The 21,947-nt window shown below is 28.7% G+C and overlaps 2 protein-coding genes across 3 annotated transcripts in view; one reads left to right on the forward strand and one right to left on the reverse strand.

Annotated features, from left to right (window-relative positions):
* LOC127068273 (14 kDa phosphohistidine phosphatase-like) overlaps positions 1-21,947 on the reverse strand; it is a 46,409-nt gene that overhangs the window by 2,106 nt on the left and 22,356 nt on the right. The gene's annotated exons all lie outside the window — the stretch shown is intronic.
* Positions 1-21,947, forward strand: part of LOC127068245 (phosrestin-2-like) — a 43,763-nt gene that overhangs the window by 233 nt on the left and 21,583 nt on the right. The window contains exons 1-3 of one of the 2 annotated variants that reach the window (XM_051004163.1): positions 6,565-6,872; positions 13,952-14,054; positions 15,297-15,547. In XM_051004163.1, the coding sequence (XP_050860120.1) occupies positions 13,971-14,054; positions 15,297-15,547 (335 nt within the window). In that variant the 5' untranslated portion in view covers positions 6,565-6,872; positions 13,952-13,970. Of the gene's footprint in view, positions 1-6,564; positions 6,873-13,951; positions 14,055-15,296; positions 15,548-21,947 lie in introns of those variants that run through there. The other variant, XM_051004164.1, reaches the window with a different exon arrangement.

A 21,947-nucleotide genomic window follows, 5' to 3' on the forward strand; every position in this document is an offset into this window, starting at 1 on the left:
TAATAGTATAGTACCGAGTAGCTCTAGCAAGTAAAACCATATGGTACTTTGTTTGAGTGACGCGTAAATCGATTTCCGGTATGTGCTTAAAAAATAATAGTAAAAAAAAAAAACGAAAAAAAAAAGAAAAAGAATTAAAATCTTTGCCTCTCGTTTATTAATTGTTTCATACGACGTTGATTATCGAACAATTTAGGAAATTTGATTATTTTTTTTTTCGCGCAAAAGTACTATTTCTCTTTCTCTCTCTCTCTCCCCTTTTCTCTCACTCATTCTTATAATCTAGTTTCTCTAATTATTTCTTTTTCTCTCCAACTATTATTTTTCTCTTTAATTATCTTTTTCTTTCTAATTATTAATTTCTCTCTCTCTCTCTCTCTTTCTCTCTCTCTTTCTCTCTCTCTTTCTCTCTTTTTCTCTCTCTTATTTTTTCCTCCTCGCTTTTCTTTCTTTTTCTGTATCTTTTTTATTTGTCCTTTTTCCACGTAAAAATAACAGATCCGACGTGTATGTAATTCGAAGGATTTCTAAATCGATGATCGTCTTTGGAATATGTCGAAGTCTTATCGAAGAGAGAAAATGCAGGTCAACAATGGCATTCGATACGTAGGTGCGATAACGAAAGGATATAGTTTTATTATTACGATTTTAACGGCTAGCATTTTGCGATTTACGAGTGATGATTTGTGCTTGTTACTTCCTAGACGATAAAGCGTGAGATAATACAAGAAGAGGATATTTGAGATATACAATACGATATCTTGATCTCGTTAAGGGAAAAAATAGTATTTTAAAATTGTTTTTTTTTTTTCCTTTATTCTCTTTCTTTCTCTCGAATCGTTAGATCGTATGATTTTTTTAATAGTTATATCTCCTGAAATACCTCGGTTGAATTGGTTTTCCTTCTATTTTTTTCTTTTTCCATGAAATTCGTGATCGATCATTCGATCGGTCGATCTTTCAGTTTAAACGAGACGGAAACTGAAAAAACGTGGAAATTAAAATACGTAGAATATTGCGTTGATATTCGGATATACACGATGTGTGGTTTACGATTCTACGCACGTTATCTCGAATAAAAATAATCTCAAAGTTATAGTAATATTTAATATGCTTGAATTGGCAAAAAAGAGGAAAATATTATTTACATCTCTTGTCGTAGGAAAAAAAAGGGGAAAAAAAAAACATCGAGTTCCATTAAAAAAATCCGATAGTCATTTTAGGGTCTTAAAAATTATAAAAACCGTAATAAAAATTCGATGCTACGTCACACAATCTCCTTCAAATAATACAAATTACTTATTCTTTTTTTTTTATAGGGAATTTCTTCAGATTTTTTATTTCTTTATTACTTATCTATAAAAACAAAAAATTGAATTCCTATAGAGGAAAGAAAAGATGAAAAGAAGAATTATTGATCTTATAAAAATTTTATGAATTATGAACAATAAAAAAAGAATTAAAAATAATAATTAATATTATCTTATTCAGATAACATAATATACGTTCTCTATATTATTTATTAAGAGTTTCCAGAGATATCAAAATTACGTAGACTAACCGTGTATGTACGTACGTACGTACGTATGTATGCATATATATATATATATATATATATATATATATATATATATATATATATATCTTTGTATTCATGTAGTACGTATAAACGGTCACGTTCGACAAATCGACGATGACAGTGTCAGATTGGAAATCGTAATAATTGTTTATAGAGTTTATCTCATCGAGTAGAAACGAAGCGAACTCTATTACATTAATTGCTGTTTCATCGATTACCATTATTTATTCTTGATCGATCGATCGAGTGACATATCTGATTTTCATGAATATAACTCATTAAACAATCTTCACGAACTATTAAGGAATCTTAATCTTCCTTATTTTTATTTTTTTTTTTTATACAGGAAAATTTACATCTTTTTCGTAATACGACAAAACTTCGTTCCCTCGTTAAAGGAGAAAAAGAACAAAGTAGATAGAATTAAAAAAATTAATTAATATATATAAAATTTTTTGTTAATTATAATCGAAATATCAACGAATATATATTTTCTTGTTGATTATTAAAAAAATGAAATAAGGAAAAATAAGTCAATCTCAATATGATAATATATTAAAATTCGATAGCGAAACGATTATTTTTTAGAAAAGTAAATGTAAAAAAGTTTTGATAGTAGATTTAGATACAAAAAGAAGAAATATTTTTGACTCTAGAAAAACTAGTTTTTGGAAAATTCGTTCATCGGTGTTCTTTTACGCGTGACTGATTTTGCGTATGTAAATGGATATGGATGGTCAAGGTTAGGTCACATCGTTGAATCATTTCGTGGAATAAACGAGCAAAATTCTATCCCTATGTCTATCTCTATATCTATTTTTTCTTTCTAGAGCAGCGTAATATTAGGATGATTCCTTTCGATTTAATTACTTTTTTTTTCTCTTTCTCTCTCTCTCTCTCGTTTTCCCTCTCCTTCGATGTTATGGGGTTAAATGAAATATATATAAAAACGAAAATGGATGTCAGAAAATATCGTGTTTACATTATTCTTTAACAAAATTTTTAATAACAATTAATTATAGGAAAATCGACAAAGCTATATGTATACATATATACATATACATATACACATGTCATACACACATTGTATACATTAGTAATATTACAATATTATATACAAATAAACATATTATCTAGATTTTCGTTAACAAGCTTTGAGATATTCTCATATAAAAGAATAGAAAAATAAATTTGTCATTCATATATTTCATTTATTTCTCATTAAAACAAATATTAATAATAAAAGAATATTATTACACGCAATCACTAAAATATTGGAAATATTTGAAAGAGAAAGAGAGAGAGAGATAGAGAGAAGAAAGTTAGACATAATGAGTGAAAGAGACAGAGAAAGAGAGAAAAGTTAGATAGAATGAGTATGTGTGGGAGACAAAAAGAGAGAGAGAGAGAGAGAGAGAGAGAGAGAGAGAGAGAGAGAGAGAGAGAGAGAGAGAGAGAGAGAGAGAGAAGAAAGTAAGCAAGAAAGAAAGAAAGAAAGAAAGATGGAACAAAGATAGATGTTGAAGTTTTTAAGAAAATAAAATTTCGCGAAAAATTCGACGTGAAGAGATATCGCATTGGTTCAAATTCGTATGTCGGCTTTACTAAAATACCAGAGAAAAATGATGTCATATTTTTCTTTTACGTATACACGAGCATACATTACATATATATGCATGTGTAGACACACGCACACACATACACACACGTCCATTTCTCTTTATTTAAATCGAAAAAAAGATGGAATAAAAAAAAGATATTCACAGGGAAAATTCAAAATTGATCTAATTTATACATATAGATACATTGCATTGCGATAAATAACATATATTCATTTTCATTTTGTCTTTATTTGAATAAAAAATCGAAAAAGAAATAGAATAAAAAATGGTAGAAAGTTTGTAAGGGAACTCTTCAATTTTATCTAATCAATTTAATCCATTTCAAAAGTACATACGCATATACCAATCGATATAGAGGAAGATCTTACGAAAAAAGAAAAAAAAAAAAAAGATAAAAATTAAGCGGCTTATCGAATGATCATTCAACATAATAAATAATTTTCTTTTTTACGACGAGTTTACAACAAGTTTACAATGAATCTTTTAGATTTAGTTTTTAATATGTCATCTGAACGTTTACACTTTACGAGTAATATAATGCAACCACTTTCATTTCGATATCAGTATCAAACACACACACACATATATATATATATATAGAATAGGTACATATGTATATATACAGCATACGCATATATACATAATCGTGTGTACGAGTGGTTATCGATCGTTCACCATCGTCATCATCGTTCACTCGCAATTTCTGTTCAAAACCAATACATTTCTCGTAGAACTCTATTATTACCATGGGGTATCGTTCAAGGTCTCTCAAACATTTTTCAAGGTCGTCTCCTAATCATTTATTTTTTTTTCTTCTCCTCCTTCCATCCTTTTTCTCCACTCCTTCTCTTTTTTTCTTTTCGTTATCCTTCTTCTCATTTCGTTCTTTCATTGACTTCTTTTTTTTTTCGTTGTTGCTACATGTTTATAGAGATCGTAACTCCCCGTTTTAGTTTCACATTTGACCATGAAGCTTTTTGTCTGGCGGTTTCTTCAGAAAAAATGACGCAAAAAAAACAGCCGAGTATATTTGTTAAAGTTCAAAGCCAGAAAAAAAGAACATCCATTTATTTATTTATTTTTATTATTATTTCCATTATTATTGTTTGTTTTTAATTTATATTGAAACTGATTTATTTTTATACCTCTTTTTTTTTTTCTTTAATGCAAATATATGTATCCTACGCAGTATGTTGTGTTGTATTTCTCTTTCTTTTTTTTTTCTTATTTTATCAAAATGAGTTATCGAGAAAATGTCGATGTTTTATCTTTGATAAACTGAAAGAGAAAGAAGGAAAAAGAAATGTGTATGAATTTGATTAACCGAAATAGACTTGTTCTTTTGAGGCATCATAATGATGTGTTGCCTAAGGCTTTCCAAAAGTATAAACGAGATTCTGCTTTTATCTTGCATTTCTCTCTTTTATTTAGATGTTACACAAATGCAATCTTTATTTCATTCTTTTCTTTAATATATTTTTTCTTAGTACTTTTCCAACTCTCTTTCTCTTTTTTTTCTTCCTTTCTCTCTATTCTTTTGTATAAATGTTTCAAAATACAGTAATATACAAGATATATAACTATAGATATGCATGTATGTACGTGTATATATATATATATAAATTATAATTATTGAAATAAGTTATAATTCATAGAATACAGTAATTCGTTTATATTAATATCATTATAAAAATATAGATTATAATCATATAATTATTGAAATAATTATATAATTATAATTCATAGAATAAAATAACTCATGTATATTAAGATTATTTAAAAAATGTAGAATTTCTTTAACGAATTACGATATCATTAACGGATTAATGACATATTCAAGTTTTTCATTTGAGTTATACTTTAACCATGTTTCCTATACTTTTACTTTTACCGTAATTCACAATTTCGAAGGAGAATTCATATCACTAAAGAAGTTTTTTTATTCTCTGGGTAAGTAAAAGGGTCGTATTTTGATAATACTCGAGAAATTAGAAGCCGACGATGCTTCGGGGTTTTACCCGGACCATTCCATAAAACTTGGAAATTCACGTAGTCAAGGAAAGAATAAGAGAAATTTCTTTTACTCATCGTTTTATTTTGGGATCAGACGAAGAAAACTTGCTCAAGGGGTGTGAATAGAAAGAAAAAAAGAAAAGAACGAAAAAAAAAGTAAAGAAAAACAAAGAAGGCTTAACGAACTTGTCTTGTAGCCTTACTAGAGAATAACAAAAACAATAACTATAGAATTTCGTATTCTTTGAAATTTCATCGAAAATACTTTCCATAGTTTTCTACGGATTAGAAAACTTATCGAAATCGATATCGTGAAATCGTAAGAGAGAGAAAAAGAAACAAACGCAAAAGAATAAAACAAAAAAAGAAAAAAGAAAGAAAAGAAACAAGAAAGTAGGGAACAAAATAAATGAAATAAATTCGAACAAGTTTCTCCATTTGTCGGTCACGTTATTATACAAATTTAGAGTAAATATTAATCCCTTTAACCCTTCGGTTAAATCCGATGTTAATTTGATCCTTTAGACTTGTTCCTTGTCTCCTTTGTAAGCTCTCTAAAGGATTTTACCTTCGAGCTCCTATCAAGAGTTTGTACTGATTAAATTTCGAAATTGTAAACGAAAAGGATCCTGAGAATATTTCGTAAATGCTTTGATATTAACTCCGTTCTATCGACAAATTTCATTGGCAAGTAATTCGAAAGATTAAAAAAACAAAACTTAATAACAACGAGTGAGATTACTATAGGAATTCTCTCTTCGCTTTTTTGTTAACGAACAAATGATCGATATTCGACCTTATTCAATTTTTTTAATTACACAGAAAGCAATTAATAAGAAAATTATATTCGTTCAAAAAACTTGGACAAATTTCTTTTACATATCGTACGATAATTTTATTCATTACAATTAATCCATCGTTAATCAGATCAATGATATTAAATCCATAAATCATTTATCGCGCATTCTATTCGTATAATTGAATTTTTCAAAGGATTATTATGTTATCATAATTCTAAATTATCTTTTTTATTTAAAGCAAAAGAAAAAAGAAAATTGGAGGAAAAATGTATTGTTACAAATTTTCAGTTTCAATAATATTTACATATATAGAGATACGTGTATGTACGTCTACTGTCTATTTTTTTTGGACAGCTATAGTAATAGAAAGATAGTATCAGTATACGTAAGTTAGACAAACAGTTGTATGTTTATACCGATGAGGTAGAAGGAGAAACGCGCGAAAGGGATAGGATATAGGCGTCGCGACGCCTGACGTCGGAGTGTTCAGTAGACGGTGAGCCGTGTTAGGGAACGGTACTCGCCGGACTCGACGTTGACCCTAACTACTTCGTTAAATCGCGATTATTATACGCGTGTGTGAGTCGTATAAAAAGATACGGAATAAATAAATAAATAAATAAATAAATAAATAAATAAGTAAATAAATAATCGAATGAAATAAAATAAAATAAAATAAAAAAACGACAAATTATCATAGAAAAATTTCGGTGAAATTAAACGAATAAAAACGATAATGTTCGAATAAAAACTGTTGTAATAAAAAAGAAAAAAGAAACAAAAATATGTGTAGCAAGCACGAGAATAGTCTAAGTGAAATTCGTTTATCTTCGTTGATCTTGTGAATTTTTCTTCAAGGTATACATACGTATATATATATATATATATATACACACACACACACATTCATACGTGCATGTGTGCGTATAAATTGAATATATTTATTTACTTAAGTCTTTTTTCTTTTGCTTTCTTTTTTTTGATCATTTCGATTCTCACCAGAGATGAATGTTTTCTCTCCCTTCTCTCACGTCTACCCTCAACTCATTTCGTCAATTAACTCTAATCTTAACTCAATGATTTGCCTCATTTTACGATCTAACGTTCGTTTGAATTGTTTACACATGGTATTTTGGAGTCAGTGATCTGGCAGCGTTAAAACGCGATGCCCAGGCAAACAGTGTGTAGGTCGAAATGCAAGACAAATCGAGGAGCGGCTTGCGAGGTTCCGATTCATTTGTAATTAAACGATGGCCTATATCGATTTAAATTAGTATACGTTGTAATAACAACGATAATAAAGATAACGCAAGAATTATCCTCGTCCTTGTCGCCGACAAAATAATAATAATAATAATAATAATAATAATAATAATAATAATAATAATAATAATAATGCAATAAAAAGTACTTTAACGTAAATGTTTGCGATTATTTCGCTATAAAACATAGCAATGAAAAGAAAGAAAAAAAAGAAAAGAAAAGAAAAAAAAACGTCGAAATTTAATTAATATTCTTTTATTTGTTCTTTTTCTTTAAACGAACATATTTTATTATCATTGTTATTGGTTATTATATTACAGAGATAGGAAAAGGAAATTGTTCGGAAAAAATTTTTGTATTACAGCACGCTCTCTTTTGTCCTTGATCTCGATGAATAAAAATGAATGTATCTGTTTGTTCTTTTTATCTTTTAAAAGAGAAAGAGAAAGAGAGATAAAGATTGAGGAGATCAAATCAAAAGTTCTTCGTTCTTATTTCCAGCTTATATTTTCTCGCGAATTTCTACGTGCGTTATTATCTTCTTGGAATAATTTATGTATAACGATTCAAATGGCAAAGTGTAAAATTCCTTTTACCAAAAGAGAAGAAAACAGGAGGAAAAAAAAACAAATATTGGATATATAACAGTATGGGCGCGTGTCTATGAAATAATTCGTTCTGTGTTTTAATTAAAGTTTTTTTTCTGGCTGGATGGATTTTTGGATTTGAAAATAATTTGTACGATGCAGATATGCGTATATTTTTGAGTGTGTGTTACCGTGAAATAAAAATCGAAATGGAAAGGGTTGCAGCTTCAACAAGTGTTCCCGAACAATCAACGATAGAATATTGTACGCGAGAACAAATCGCCAATAATTTTTGGAGAGAAAAAAAAAGAGAAAAAAAAGAGAAAAAAAATGAAAGAAATGAAAGGAAGGAAGAAAACGAAAAAAAAAAGGACTTTTTTATTCAACATTTGTCGTTCGTTAAATTTTTTATACGTTTATATTGTTCATTTTTATACGCGCATACTTACGTAGATGGACGTTATGTTTACATTGCATGCACGTTAAATGCCATTTTATTCGAAATTAATGAATAATTTCAAACGATATTGTTTTAGCTTACAATTACCTCGAAACGATAAATGTGTAATCCCCTTAATTTTTCCCACCCTTTTAATTCTAATCCCAATTTTTTTTTTCGCAAAAAAAAAAAGAAAAGGAATATAAAAAGAAAAAAGAAAAAGAAAGAATCCATTACGACAAAATAGATCGTTAATCTTTTTTTTTGTGTTTTTTATATCTTGAAATATCGCGAAGAAAAGGAAGATTTCTCTCAATAGAGTAACAGTCATAAAGAAAAAGAAAGGAAAAAAAGAATGAAAGAAAGAAAAAGAAAAATAAAGAATGAGGTTGTCGGACAAACGACATCTCCATAATGGAAACACTTTTCACGAGATGTGAATCCTTTTTGAAGATATAAAAAATAAAAAAAGAAAATCAAATAGGAGCTACGATAAGATATAATACTTTCTTCTCTCTATCTCTATCTTTCTCTTTCTCTTTCTTTCTCTCTCTCTTTTTATTCCATTTTTTTTGTCTGTGTCTATCTGTTTGCTTGTCTCTTTCCCTTTCTCTCCTTCTCTCTTTTTCTTTTTCTCTGTACATCTGTCCGTTTCTTTCCTCTTCTACGTATACATTAAAATCGAACGGTATCAGTAGAATTAAACGAATTTAAATACAAATCGAGCAAATTACTACAATTCAACTTTCAATCTACAAAAGAATTCTTAATATACACGTTAGATTATATGATTATCTCAATAGCTTTTCCGATTTTACATCTTTCCCGTAATACTTCCTAGTTAAGAACAAATAAACTTTTAAAGCTATCGTCGAAAATTTTTCGAATTTCAAGACAGAGAGAAAGAGAGAGAGAGAGAGAGAGAACAGAAACAAACTAATGCTTATCACGCGTCGAAAGAAGAAAAGCAAAGTGTGTCGGAAAATTGGCAAAAATACAAAACTTTCAAATCTTTTGCAATAATCGTATTCATTCGTTAATACGATCGAAATAATGTAACGTTTTATATTATTCTTTTGGGTAGTATCGATAATACATTTTATCATGTTGTTCTACGAGAGTGAGAAAGAAACATTTTATTCTTTTTCTTTGATCGTATCTCTCTCTCTCTCTCGTGGAAAGTTAGTGACGAGATATTCTCGATTACAAGGAATACGAGTCAACGTTAACTCAGGCTTATCTTATCTACCTGGTCTAATCTTCTCGACTGATTTATAATTCCTTTGAACTACAACGATTTCACACGATTTTAAATTAGATAGGTAGATAGATAGATAGATAGATAGATAGATAGATGGATAGATGGATAGATAAAGAAATATACTTGCTTTTTTGTTACTTTAATTATCCTAATTAATGTAAATGATGTTTAATAATGTATTTTTTGTGGTTTCTTTTTTCTTTTCTTTTATTTTTTTGAAGGATTTAATGTGGGTGTAGGGTGGAGTAAAAGTTAGATGTAATTAAATGGATACTATTCGAACAATTTGAAAAAGGTTCAGAGCAATTTAATTTAAATGAGATCATCACCTTTACATGACGACGGTCATTACCATTAAATGTAATTATCGGAATGTGCATGCCGTAAACCAGCATCATTATCAAAACGTCGTCATCGTCGTCGTCCTTGAGTATCGATCGATTAGTTTTCATTACATTGCGGTATAAACCACAAGCGAGAGAATAGATCGATAGTTACTTGCATCTAAATCATGGTGTAATGCGAAGTTTTAGATAAAGGTACGATCGTTCGATAATTTTATATTTAATATTAATATTCTTTTCCTTTTTGTTTTTTTTTTAATTTTTCTTTTTTTCTCTTTTTTATAAAACGATAATACCGATCTTTAAATCTAGGCGATCATTCATGTTAAAGTATTTGAAAGGAGAAAGAAAAAAAGAAAAAGAAAATTTGATAATTTACGCACACACACACATACATTTTTTATGAATATAATAAAAGAAATCGATTTAATTGAAAAAATTAAACCATTGGATGTACTTAGAATAAAAAAATATTTTTTATTAGATCTTTATATTAGAACATTATTATCGTTATTAGATTTTTTAATTTTTAATTAGATTTTATTTCTTTTTTTATTAATATAATAAAATAAATCGATGATTAAATCTGTCAAATTGTTCGAACTATGTGTCTACTCATTAGAGAGAGAAAAAAAGAAAAAGAAAAAAGTAACAGAAAATCCCATCCTCAAATAATTGTTTAAACTTGATTTCTTTTATTTCTTAATGAGCAATTGAAGAAAAATTAATCTCTCGTATTATTTAAAGTAATAAAAGAAAAACAGTAAGGAAAAAGAAAGGAAAAGAGAAATAGAACGACGTCCCTTCGCTAAATTACCATTTAAATTATCTTCTAAACGAATATTTCTTTTTTATTTCTTTTTATTCCCTTTTCTCTTTATTTTACTAACATAGCACAATAAAAAAAAAAAAAAGAAATAAATAAATCGACCATTAAATCCGTCGAAATTATTCAAAGTAAGCAAAAAGCCAAGAAAGCTATATCTCTTGGCAAGATTACCAACCACCACAAAATGACGTTCTAAACGAAAGTAAACAATCAATGTATATACAAACATATGAGTGAGTATTTGTTACGCATTTATCTTCGAAAGTTTGGAATAATAAGAGCTCGTCGTTCTATTTTATCTCGTTGAGTGAACGAAAATAGATACGTTCAACGTCGAAATAGTATAGTAGTAGTCGTGAAAGAACAAAAAGAAAAAGAGAAAGACGATTAACGTGCACACACTGTACACTTACTTAGATAGAACATTATGCTTTGTAACTAATTTCACTGAAAATGAATTAATAGAGTTTCTATAACAAGCGAAGAAAATCTTTTGAAAGGTATTTTCTTTATGGTATTTTCTGTAATTTACTTATCCACTGACAATTTCTATCAGTGGCTTCATTAAAAGAAAATTTAATAGAAGACAATGATCAATCGATTGAACAATTTGAATTTGTCTTGTTAAAGATGAAAGAGAGAAATAGAAAGAAAAAGAAAGGAAGGAGAGAAAGAGAGAGAGAGAGAGAGAGAGAAAAAAAAGAGAAAGAGAGAAAGAAGATAATAATCGAACAGGTCAGATAGTCTCTTGGCTGTACCTTAAGTCTGGCTTTAACTGACTCGTACTACTTACTCTCTTTCTCTCGCTCAAAGGACTCTTATATCCTCCGGAAATCGAATTACCTATTCGCTCAGCAACGTTTTTCAAAACATCTAATGACTTCCTATCGTAAACGAGTCCTTTTAACAACTTTCTCTTTCTCTCTCTCTTTTTTTCTCTCTCTCTTTCTTTCTCTCATTCTCTTTTTCTCGCGAGATAAATATAATTATAGCTTTAACGATGGAAAAAGAAGATAGAGAAATATTACGATATTGCAGTTGGAAATTTTTAACTCTACTTTCTCTTTTTTAAATTAAAACAAAAAAAAAAGAAGGGAGTAAAACTTTTTTTCTTTTCATCTTTATATGTAAATTTATATATATATATATATATATATATATATATATACATATATTTATTTATTTATTTATTTATTTTATTCTTTTTTATTGATTTTCGTTCTCCAATCGTATCTCGCGCTACTTTTTAATAGAACATTCGCGTGTTTGAACTTTTTTAAAAGTTTAGTTAATAGATTTCAACTGAAAGTTTGAAAAATGTTGATGTTGTAATAAGAAGAAAGATGAAAGAAGGATAAAGTTTGAAAAAGCAAAGTATATATGTCTCCAGACACGCATAACTTTTTTCTTCCTTTTTTCGTGCGTCACCAGACCAACAAGTCCATATTGTTTCGAGTTTCCAAGTTCTTTTGCTATACTATACTTTTCAAAAGGTATACGTCCAGTGTAAAAGGATTAAAAATCGATATTCCACAAGAAAGAATTTAATGTGGTGGGAAATAGTAGAAAGAGAAAAAAGAAAAGACAGAGAGAGAGAGAGAGAGAGAGAGAGAGAGAATAAAAAGAAAAAATACTTTAACAAAGAGAAAAGTTCTCCCTTTCTGTCTTCCGTTTTTTCTTTCTCTTTTTATCGTTGTTAAAAAGAAGTTAATTCCAAACTACAGCTTGCACATATCGATTTATCGAAAGTAAAAGTTATTAGAAATTTCAAACTGACTTTTTTTCTTCTTCTTTCTTTTTAATTCAATTATTAAATATCAAGATAACATTTGAAATTTATTTATAAAAAGATCATTTCTAGGATTAGCTCAGAGTTTGATTCAAATATACATAAATACACACACATACACACACGTGCGCAAAGTATAGAATATAATTAACACTTTGTATTAATTATTAAATAGATAACACTTCAAAAATAATTCCAATTTTTTTTATAAACATAAATTCATTCATGAAACGATCATTTCAAGTATTTACAGCTTATTATTAGAATCCGAATCAATTGCATTATATGTTATTTATAATTTTTGTTAATCATTAAATATCAATAAGATAATATTTCACGTTGGATTTTTACTTCTTTATACATATTTGAAATTTATTAATGAAAGGATTAGTTGGAGGATCAGCCACATCGAGTCTGTATTAATTATATATTTTTCTTTGTTAATTATTAATTATAAAGATATAGTTTTAGGATCAATTTCAATTGTTTCATAAACATTTGAAATTCATACATAAAAAGAATTATTTCGAGGCTGATCCAATTGTCTTTAAAAAAAATTTAATATCGATAGAAAATTGAAGAAAGAATTTTAATGAGAAGAAAACAGATAATCGTTAATCTAAAAACAAAATCTCTCAGTAAAGAACAAAGAAATTAGAGACACCGCAAATATTTATCTCTATCTATCTATCTACTCTTTATCCCTTTATATGATAATTTTACGATCGATAAATTTTGTCATCCATATTTCTCATTTCTTATCATTTAATAACGTTGCAAATATATAAATAAGAAGATCGTCGCATGGAGATAAATTCGAGGGATGTTAAAATTGAAAAGATACTTTTGGTCAAGTATTGCAATAATGTTTTCAAGTAGAGGATAACTAAAAGTTCTCCGGAGAACTTCATTGAAGAATCAAGAAACTACATAAACGGCCAATCGGAATTCTTGAAAGTTCTTATCTCGTGTTATATTTCGTATGAATCTCTACATCGTTTTACAAAATTATCTTTGAACAGTCTATGAACATCTTTGAAAGTGTACCAGAAATAGTAGTAATAGTAGAAAAAAATAAGTGGAATAATAAAAGCGTTGATCGGACAAGATAATGCAAGTAAAGAATTAGAGATACGATCGTTACAGATTTTAGTGACTCGTAAAAATCTCTCGGTAGTGATCAAAGTTGAGGATCCAAAAAAAAAGAGTACAAAGAAAAAGTAAGGAGTTGGAAAGTTCTTACTTTTCTTTTTTCTTTTTCGTTCTTTTTTTTTTTTTTTATTTTTTGTCTGCTAAAGAGAAATCACGAGAAAAGTTAAGTGTTATCTCTCTCTCTCTCTCTTTTTCTCTGTCTGTCTGTCTGTCTATCTCTTTCTATTTCTCTATCCTCCTCTCATTCTCTAATCGAACTTCCGTGATTTAAAGTGGACCAAGAAGTGAGAAAATGGCTAAGAACGGGAACTGTCGAGTGCAAGTGAAAATTGGCGAAGTTCCCCATAACGTGGATGTCCAATTACATTCAACCAAGGTACGATGTTATTTCAATCTATTACGTATACATGCCTAATATATTTTTCATGAATGATTCATATAATAATATTATTAGATATTCTTTAGTTAAAGAAAGAAAAAAAAAAAAGAAACTTCTATCTTGTAAAAATGTCATGCCGGTATATTTTTTCGTTCTTTTTCATTTCTTTTTCTTTTTTATTTTCTTTTTTTTTTTTTTTTTAACTTTACTCGTAACAACCAAGTCTGTTTTAACATAAAGTTAGAAAGAAGGATTTAGATCCCATGAAAGAACTTGTTCCTCAAGGATTTTTTATTTAACCTATATTTTTTTTTTCTTTTCCTTTTTTCCTCTTCTTCTTCTTCTTCTTCTTTTTCTCTTTTTTAAGCGGGATAAGTTTATTATCTTCATTTTCTTATATTTAATAGAATGACGTACATTAATTCGTTTTATAGGGATTATCTATTGGATAATATTTAAATAAATATGTATTCGCTACTCGTTACAAGGATTTAAATTTCTTAATAAGAAGATATAAGAAAAACTTGTTTCCAATATTTTTTTCGAGACTCGACGTAAACTTATTATTTTTGTATTCTTCGATCTAATACGAAGACCTTGATCTATTATGGAAATAATCTATTTGAAAATATTTCGTAGAACGTGAAACAAAGATAGTCACGTGATTTCAATGTTTTTACTTTTTCTATGAAGAACAGTACGTATCGTTATTCCCTTCTGTTTTCTTTCGGCGAGTTAGTCTTAACCAGAACATAACGTAATGAACATCGGTGGTAAATCATCTCGTGATTTAACGATAAAAGTCTAAGCTTTGCTTACGACTCCTCTTCTCTCGACATATAATTTCCAAATATTTTATTTTAATTAAAATCAGTCGAATCAAATTTAATTAAAACAAAATTTACAATCAAAAGAGAAAAAAGAAAGAAAAGAAAGAAAGAAAGAAAGAAAGAAAGAAAGAAAGAAAGGTAGGTAGGAAGAAAGAACAAAAAATAATCTGCGAGTAAAAATTCGATATTACATTTTTAATTGAATTTTCATGGAGAATTAAAATTTAAAACATCGCTTTGAAAAATAACGATAACGACAAAAATAATAACAACGATAATAATAATAATAATAATAATGACGATGACGACGACGACGACGACGACGACGACGACGAAGAAAAACAAGAATAACGATATATAATTTATACGTTCACTTTTATTTCATTATTTTCTATGATTTTATTGGTAGACTGAACTCACGACTGAGATCAAAGAGAAACGCTGTCAAATGCAGAAGAAACGTGGAACGTCAGAATTTCGCCAGGAGGATGAAATATTCGTTGCAACATGTGAGAAACAAGACCAGAGAATACACAAAGAGCAACAACAACAACAACAACAGCAGCAGCAGCAGCAGCAACAGACTCATTCGCAACATTATTCGATGACAACGACGATAACGACAACGACTACGACGACGGATATACAGCAGGTTGATAGGTAAGTTCGATAGCCAATCTTTTTTCTATTATCTCTTTATTTTTTAATTTTCTTCCTCTTCCTCTCTCTCTCCTCTCTCCGTTCCTTAATTCATAGATAAAATCGAAAAGAGGATATCACGATGGAGAATCATTCGTATTGAAAATGTTTTTTTCTCTTCTTCCTTTCTCTTTCTCTCTCTTTCTTTCATCCTCTTTCTTTCTCCTATTTTCTTTTTTTTCTATCTATTCCTGTCTCTTCGTCGAACAATTTACGAGCTTAGTAGTAATAGTAGTAGTAGTAATCGTAGCCATTTTTGTCGAGTGCAATTTATCATGAAACGTTAAAGCAAACGGTGTTGAAAGAGGAGAAAAAAGGAAAACAGGGGGGGAGGGGGAGAGAGAGAGAGAGAGAGAGAGAGAGAATGACTAGTAGAGAAGAGTGGCAATGTAATCGGAAATCGTCATAAAAAATATCGCTGCTATCTCGTTACTCTTTATCGATCCTTTCACTCTCTCTTTTTTCTATCTATTTTTTTTTCTATTTTCTATTTATTCTTTTTTGTATTTATTTATTCTTTATATTTTTCTTCTCCTTTCTTTGTTTAATCGTCTATTTGTTCTCTTTCTCTTTCTCTTTCTTTCTTTTGAAAATAGTCAGTAATGCGTAAAATATCTTACGAAACGAGAAGAGAATAATGTTTCTTCTCTTCTCGGTCAGTCTCAAGGTACCTACTTGTATTTTTCTTCGTTACGTAAGATCATCGGTAAAATATTACGTAGGAGTTCGGAATCTCCGTTTCGAAAATAACGAGCTGAGATATCGATGAAAATAGTTAGTAAGTTAGTATCTCTTTAATCGTTTTCATTGAAAAAAGGATGAGACGACGACGAAGAAAAGAAGAAGAAGAAGAAGAAGATTGTTATAAAATGGAGCTACACTTTATAAAGTACAAAATGTGTATACTATGGATCGATTAATTAAGTACATTCTAATTAACAATGAATTTGTTCTGGTTTAATGTAATCTGTAACAAATTGACGTCTAAAGCTAATCAATTAATTGATGGGTTATTTGTTTCTATGCTATTTGAAACTCGTTATTATTGATAAACACATTTACTCATTCGCATTGTTATTTTACATAATAATATGTGATATGTATATATGAATATATAAATATATAGATATCTATATTAAATTCATTAACGTTAAATATGTGTAAGTATAGAGTGGCCCAAAAGTTTTTAGACGATCTTAAATATCAATCAAATTATTTCCCGAGATTTTTCAAGCCAGTAGTTTTACAAGCGAGTCTTTTAGTTTTACAATTTTAAACGAAAATCAGCCTAAAAGGTTTTAGAAAGGAGTAATTGATGTTTAAAATTACATAGCATCTTTTGGTCTTCGTTTAGGATCTCTCATATCGAATGAAAATGACGAATTGATAAAAATTTTTTGTCAAGCAAATCGAGGAGCAAATTATTACGTTCTTTTTTCGTTTTAGTTGTTTCTTAGTTCTTCGAGCGATATATAATATGTGTGTGTGTAATCAAAAAAATATTTATGTGTTAAATCCATCACATACAATATCATATAAAAGAATATAGTGATAAGAAGATCACATAAAAGAAGATCACAAGAGAACGAATTTCTCGAGAAGAAATAGTACCTTCTTATCGTGCTTTTAAGATCAATGTAACAAGATCGAGAAAAGCCATTTTCTCGATTGGAAATATCTACGTGGAAGTTTCATAAGAAATTTCGACGAGAACCATTTGGAAAGAAGCAAAGAGAGTCGATCGAGATGACAGATGAGATTATCCAATATTCTAATCTTATAACTTACACATACATACATTTCTTGATTATCAGATATGCAATTTCGTTTTATTTATTTTTCTTTTTTTTTCCTTCCAACATTGATCAGAGATTGTTTTCAAACGTACGTTCTAATTTATCTTGCAATACACATTAAGAATCCGTGGAAAATTAGTAAATCTTCATTTACAAGGTAACATGAAAATCTGGATATCGTTAGGGAAAGGGATACGAGATAACATTAATTTTCTATTAAATTAACCATAATATTTCTCGAGGGAAACTCGAGAATTTGCAGAGAAATAGAAACAGAGAGAAAGAGAGAAAGAGAGAGAAAGAGAGAGAGTACTTATGTAAGTATACTATATACTTAATTACATACATATATGTGTGTACATACATAAGTACACACAGTACATTTAATAGTAAATGAGTTTTAATTTCTTTGTTTCTCTCTCTCTCTCTCACCCTATTCCTTAGATTACTTTCGTTTATCATACCTACACATAAGATACTTAATTAATTCGACTAATTAGATCGCAGATTAAGAACTCTTTACCTAAAGAAAAATAATAAATCAAATAAAAGAAATTTTGAATATATTAATATATATTAGGAAGGAATAACGAATATACCGATAATATAATATTATGCAATCCGATTAATCGATACGATGTTTTTAATTAAAAACCTTTACCGTTTCATATATTTAATAAACGAAGAAAAAATAATGTATATCATTTTATAATACATAAAAATAATACTGCACTCTTTGAATGCATTTGCAATTGCAAAATTAATGTTACTTAATAACCTTTATTCATATAATAGGATTTATTTTTTATCATGAAATCTCGTCCAAAAAAAAGAAAAAAGAAAAAAAACAAGAAAGAAAGAAAGAAAAATTAAATTAAATAAAGCAAAATAAAGTAAAATGAAATTACGACAATCTTTGTAGATTATTATTACTATTATTTTCTTTTTAATTTCAATATTTACTTTACAACTTGAATAATATTTTTGAAAATAATGTTTCAACGATATCACACATTAACGAATTAAAGTATATATATTAAAAATATTGTTATAATCATAATCAATCTATGTGTAAGTATGAGTGAATAAATAAGATTGATTAAATCATAACAGTAAGTCTGGAAATTCTCAAATATCATACACAGATATAGAACAGAAATGAGAAGGTCTCAGAAAGGTCATCGTTTGCCAAAAGCTAAAGAGAGAGAGAGAGAGAGAGAGGAAAAGCTGATTGTTCAATTTGGGTAAATCGATGCGCTCGTCTCTCTTACTGATACGATTGATGGATGACCTTCAACCATCTTTGAAACTGCTTTGTCCGAAAGACACGACATTCAACTACGTATTTAACCATATATATATATATATATATATATATATATATATATATATATATATATATATATATATATACACGTATATAATAGGTATTATGTATATATATCTATATATATATGTATATTATATGTATGTATACACATATGTATGTATATATATGTATAGATATATATTACAAAATTTAACACTTCAAAAGATTGACATACACATTTTTCCTTTCTCTCTCTCTCTCTCTCTTCCCCCTCTCTAGAATAGAATAGAATATTGGATCGTTCTATTGACGTCGTGTTCACACTAACTAAATCCTGAAGCAGCTGCCAGACCGAACAGATCGTTTAATTACACTGGACTAATTAATTAACACCTGAAGAATTCTAATGACCGAACTAATAGGTAATTAGTAATTCGAAGAAATTCACATAGGAATGTTAGAAGTAGCTTCGATTAACACATCGATTTTTATGATAGATATATGTACCTTCGATAACTGACTTTAAAAAAGGGTGCGTGTGTGTATGCGTGAGAGAAAGAGAAAAAGAGAAAGAGAGATAGAGAGAGAGAGAGAGAGAGAGAGAGAGAGAGAGAGAGAAAGATCATAAAAGGTCATATGTTACAGGGTACCCTTTCAACTCGTACAATATGCTTTTATTCGATACATGATATAACACACGATCCCGAGAAAGGATTTTTTTTTTCTTAAAAAAAAAGAGAGAGAAAAGAAAAAAATACGTGTTAAAAAAAAACATCAACGTCGTTTTTCAACAATAAGAAGAAAATGAAAAGGAGAAAAAAAAAAGAAAAAAGAAGAAAAAACCCCAAGAAAGAAAGAAAAAGAACGATGAGACATTTGGCTGAAGTTTAAATCGACAGAAAACGGTGGAAGAACGCACTCGAGGGTAATATTTGCGAGTGAGAATCGATCATCGTGACATACCATGAGTGGGCTTGAAGCATCACGAATACAAATACTACTACTTACTACTACCATTACTATTACCACTACTATTGCTACTACTACACTACTACAACGATAACGAAGAACATTCGTACGTTAGCTGTCATTCGCAAGATAAACAGACGGAAATCAGCTTTCTATATCGAACCGATCTTTCTATCTCTCTTTCTCTTTCGTTGAAATGTCTTATCTAAAGGTAGATAAGGGTCGAGGTTTAAAACTCGTTGTTCGATACTGACATCAAATAAGTTAGGTCGTCCTTTCGTTATTCTTATCAAATTACTATTACTCTTCTTCGTACAAATGAAACGTAAATTTTCAACGAATTTCATTAGTCTCGTTATAGGGATGACATTGAACGTATGGTAAGAAGGAAGGAAGAAGAAAATGAAATTTTCATCAAATGTCTCCGTTGGGTAGGATAACGTTTACATGTTAGACGACGCGCCTAAACCTTTATATGTATGTATGTATATCGAGCAAATAGGAAGATATAATACGAACTGTATATATATATATATATATATATACACATACACGCATGTATGTATATATATGTATATAATATACTTTGATATTCCCCTTCGTCTTCTTCTACTTTACATATTTATACATTCCTACATTTACGATCGAAGTAATATGTGTAGCACAGGTGTAGGTGTATCAAGGGGGTGAGTCTTTGTCGATTTTTTTCTTTTTTCTTTTTTCTATTACCCTCTCTCCCATACCTCTCTCTCTTTCTCTTTTTCTCCCTCTCTCTTTCTCTCTCTCTCTCTTTCTTTCTTTCTTTCTTTCTCTCTTTTTCTCTCTCTTCATATATATAACAACTCGCATATTCTTTTCTTAAGAAGTTACGACAGCGACTTCGATTTTATATCCAAGCTACGTTGTTTCTCATCGTACCTCTTTAAACGAGCTTTTTTCCCCGACCTAATAATGTCTTTTCTTTTTTTCTTTTTTATTTCCTTCTCTCTTTTTTCTTTCTATTTTCTTTTCTCTTCGACAATGTAAAAATATAGAGATAAGAAGATAATTCATTTTAAACGTCAATCACATTCTTTCAATGTAATCAATTGAATTAGATCGTAGAATTCTAGGATTCAACGACGAAATGTTTTTTAAGAATGGTTTACGTAAGGAGACTTTTCTTTTCTTTTTTTTTTTTTTCCTTTTCATATTTATCGTAGAAAATTATTGTAGAAGATGGTACAATAGAGCATTATTTAAATTACGTAAATACTCATACACACGTGTAGAACACTTTCTAAACATTTAAAAAATTTTTTATACGTTTTATAAATCCTTTCACTCGATACATTTCATTTTCAGAACATTAAAAATAGTGTCGTGCATGAAACGATATGTATACAATTGTGTAAAGCTATAGACATGTACATATGTATGTACTTGTACATATGGATATATCTAAACTCTTTTCTCTCTCTCTCTCTCTCTTTTTTTCTCTTTCTCTTTTATATACAACAAAATTTTCTTACTCGATACATTTAATTCCGACAACATTAGAAAAAATGTTGTACATGAAACGACATAAATAAAACGATTGTATTTTTTTTTATATACAATGAAATTCAAACAGTTACATCATTCAAGAAATTTCCTGCGAAGTTTTCTCATATTTTTCGTGAGCCAACACTGTCGTCATTTTATTATGACAAATTGCATTGGCTGGATTTATGGATCAAAATAAATCATAAAAGGGGAAATAAAGATGGGAAAGACAGAGAGAGAGAGAGAGAGAGAGAGAGAGGGGGAGAGAGAGAGATTATTTCAATTATTTTTTGTTCCTACTTTTTGTTTCGATATTGAAGATGAATTTCAAGTACATGATCCCTCTATAAAAACCATTTCGCTGATCATTTAATAATCTCTTTTTTATGTAGACATTAATCCTCCGATTTCCAATTCTTTATCTTTTTTCTCTTTTGTCTGAACATTTCTCATTGGATTTATATGAATGATATAGATTTTTATTAAGGTAACATTCTATTTAAAGTTTGATAGAAAAAAAAAATAAACGTTTATATATATATATTATTTAAATATAAATATGTATAGAATTCATTAAAAACATTTATAATTTTTATACAGAAAATGTGTGTGTGCGCGTGTATGTGCATATATATATGGTAGGATAATAATTTTGATCGTTTGAATATCTTTGATTTTCTTAGAACTATGGAGGAACTTCGTTAAAAAATGTTCGTGAAAAATCATTTGTTTAAGAGATATTTTTATTGAAATATTTGTTTAA

This window comes from Vespula vulgaris, chromosome 12 (assembly GCF_905475345.1).
Source record: "Vespula vulgaris chromosome 12, iyVesVulg1.1, whole genome shotgun sequence".
NCBI lineage: Eukaryota > Metazoa > Arthropoda > Insecta > Hymenoptera > Vespidae > Vespula > Vespula vulgaris.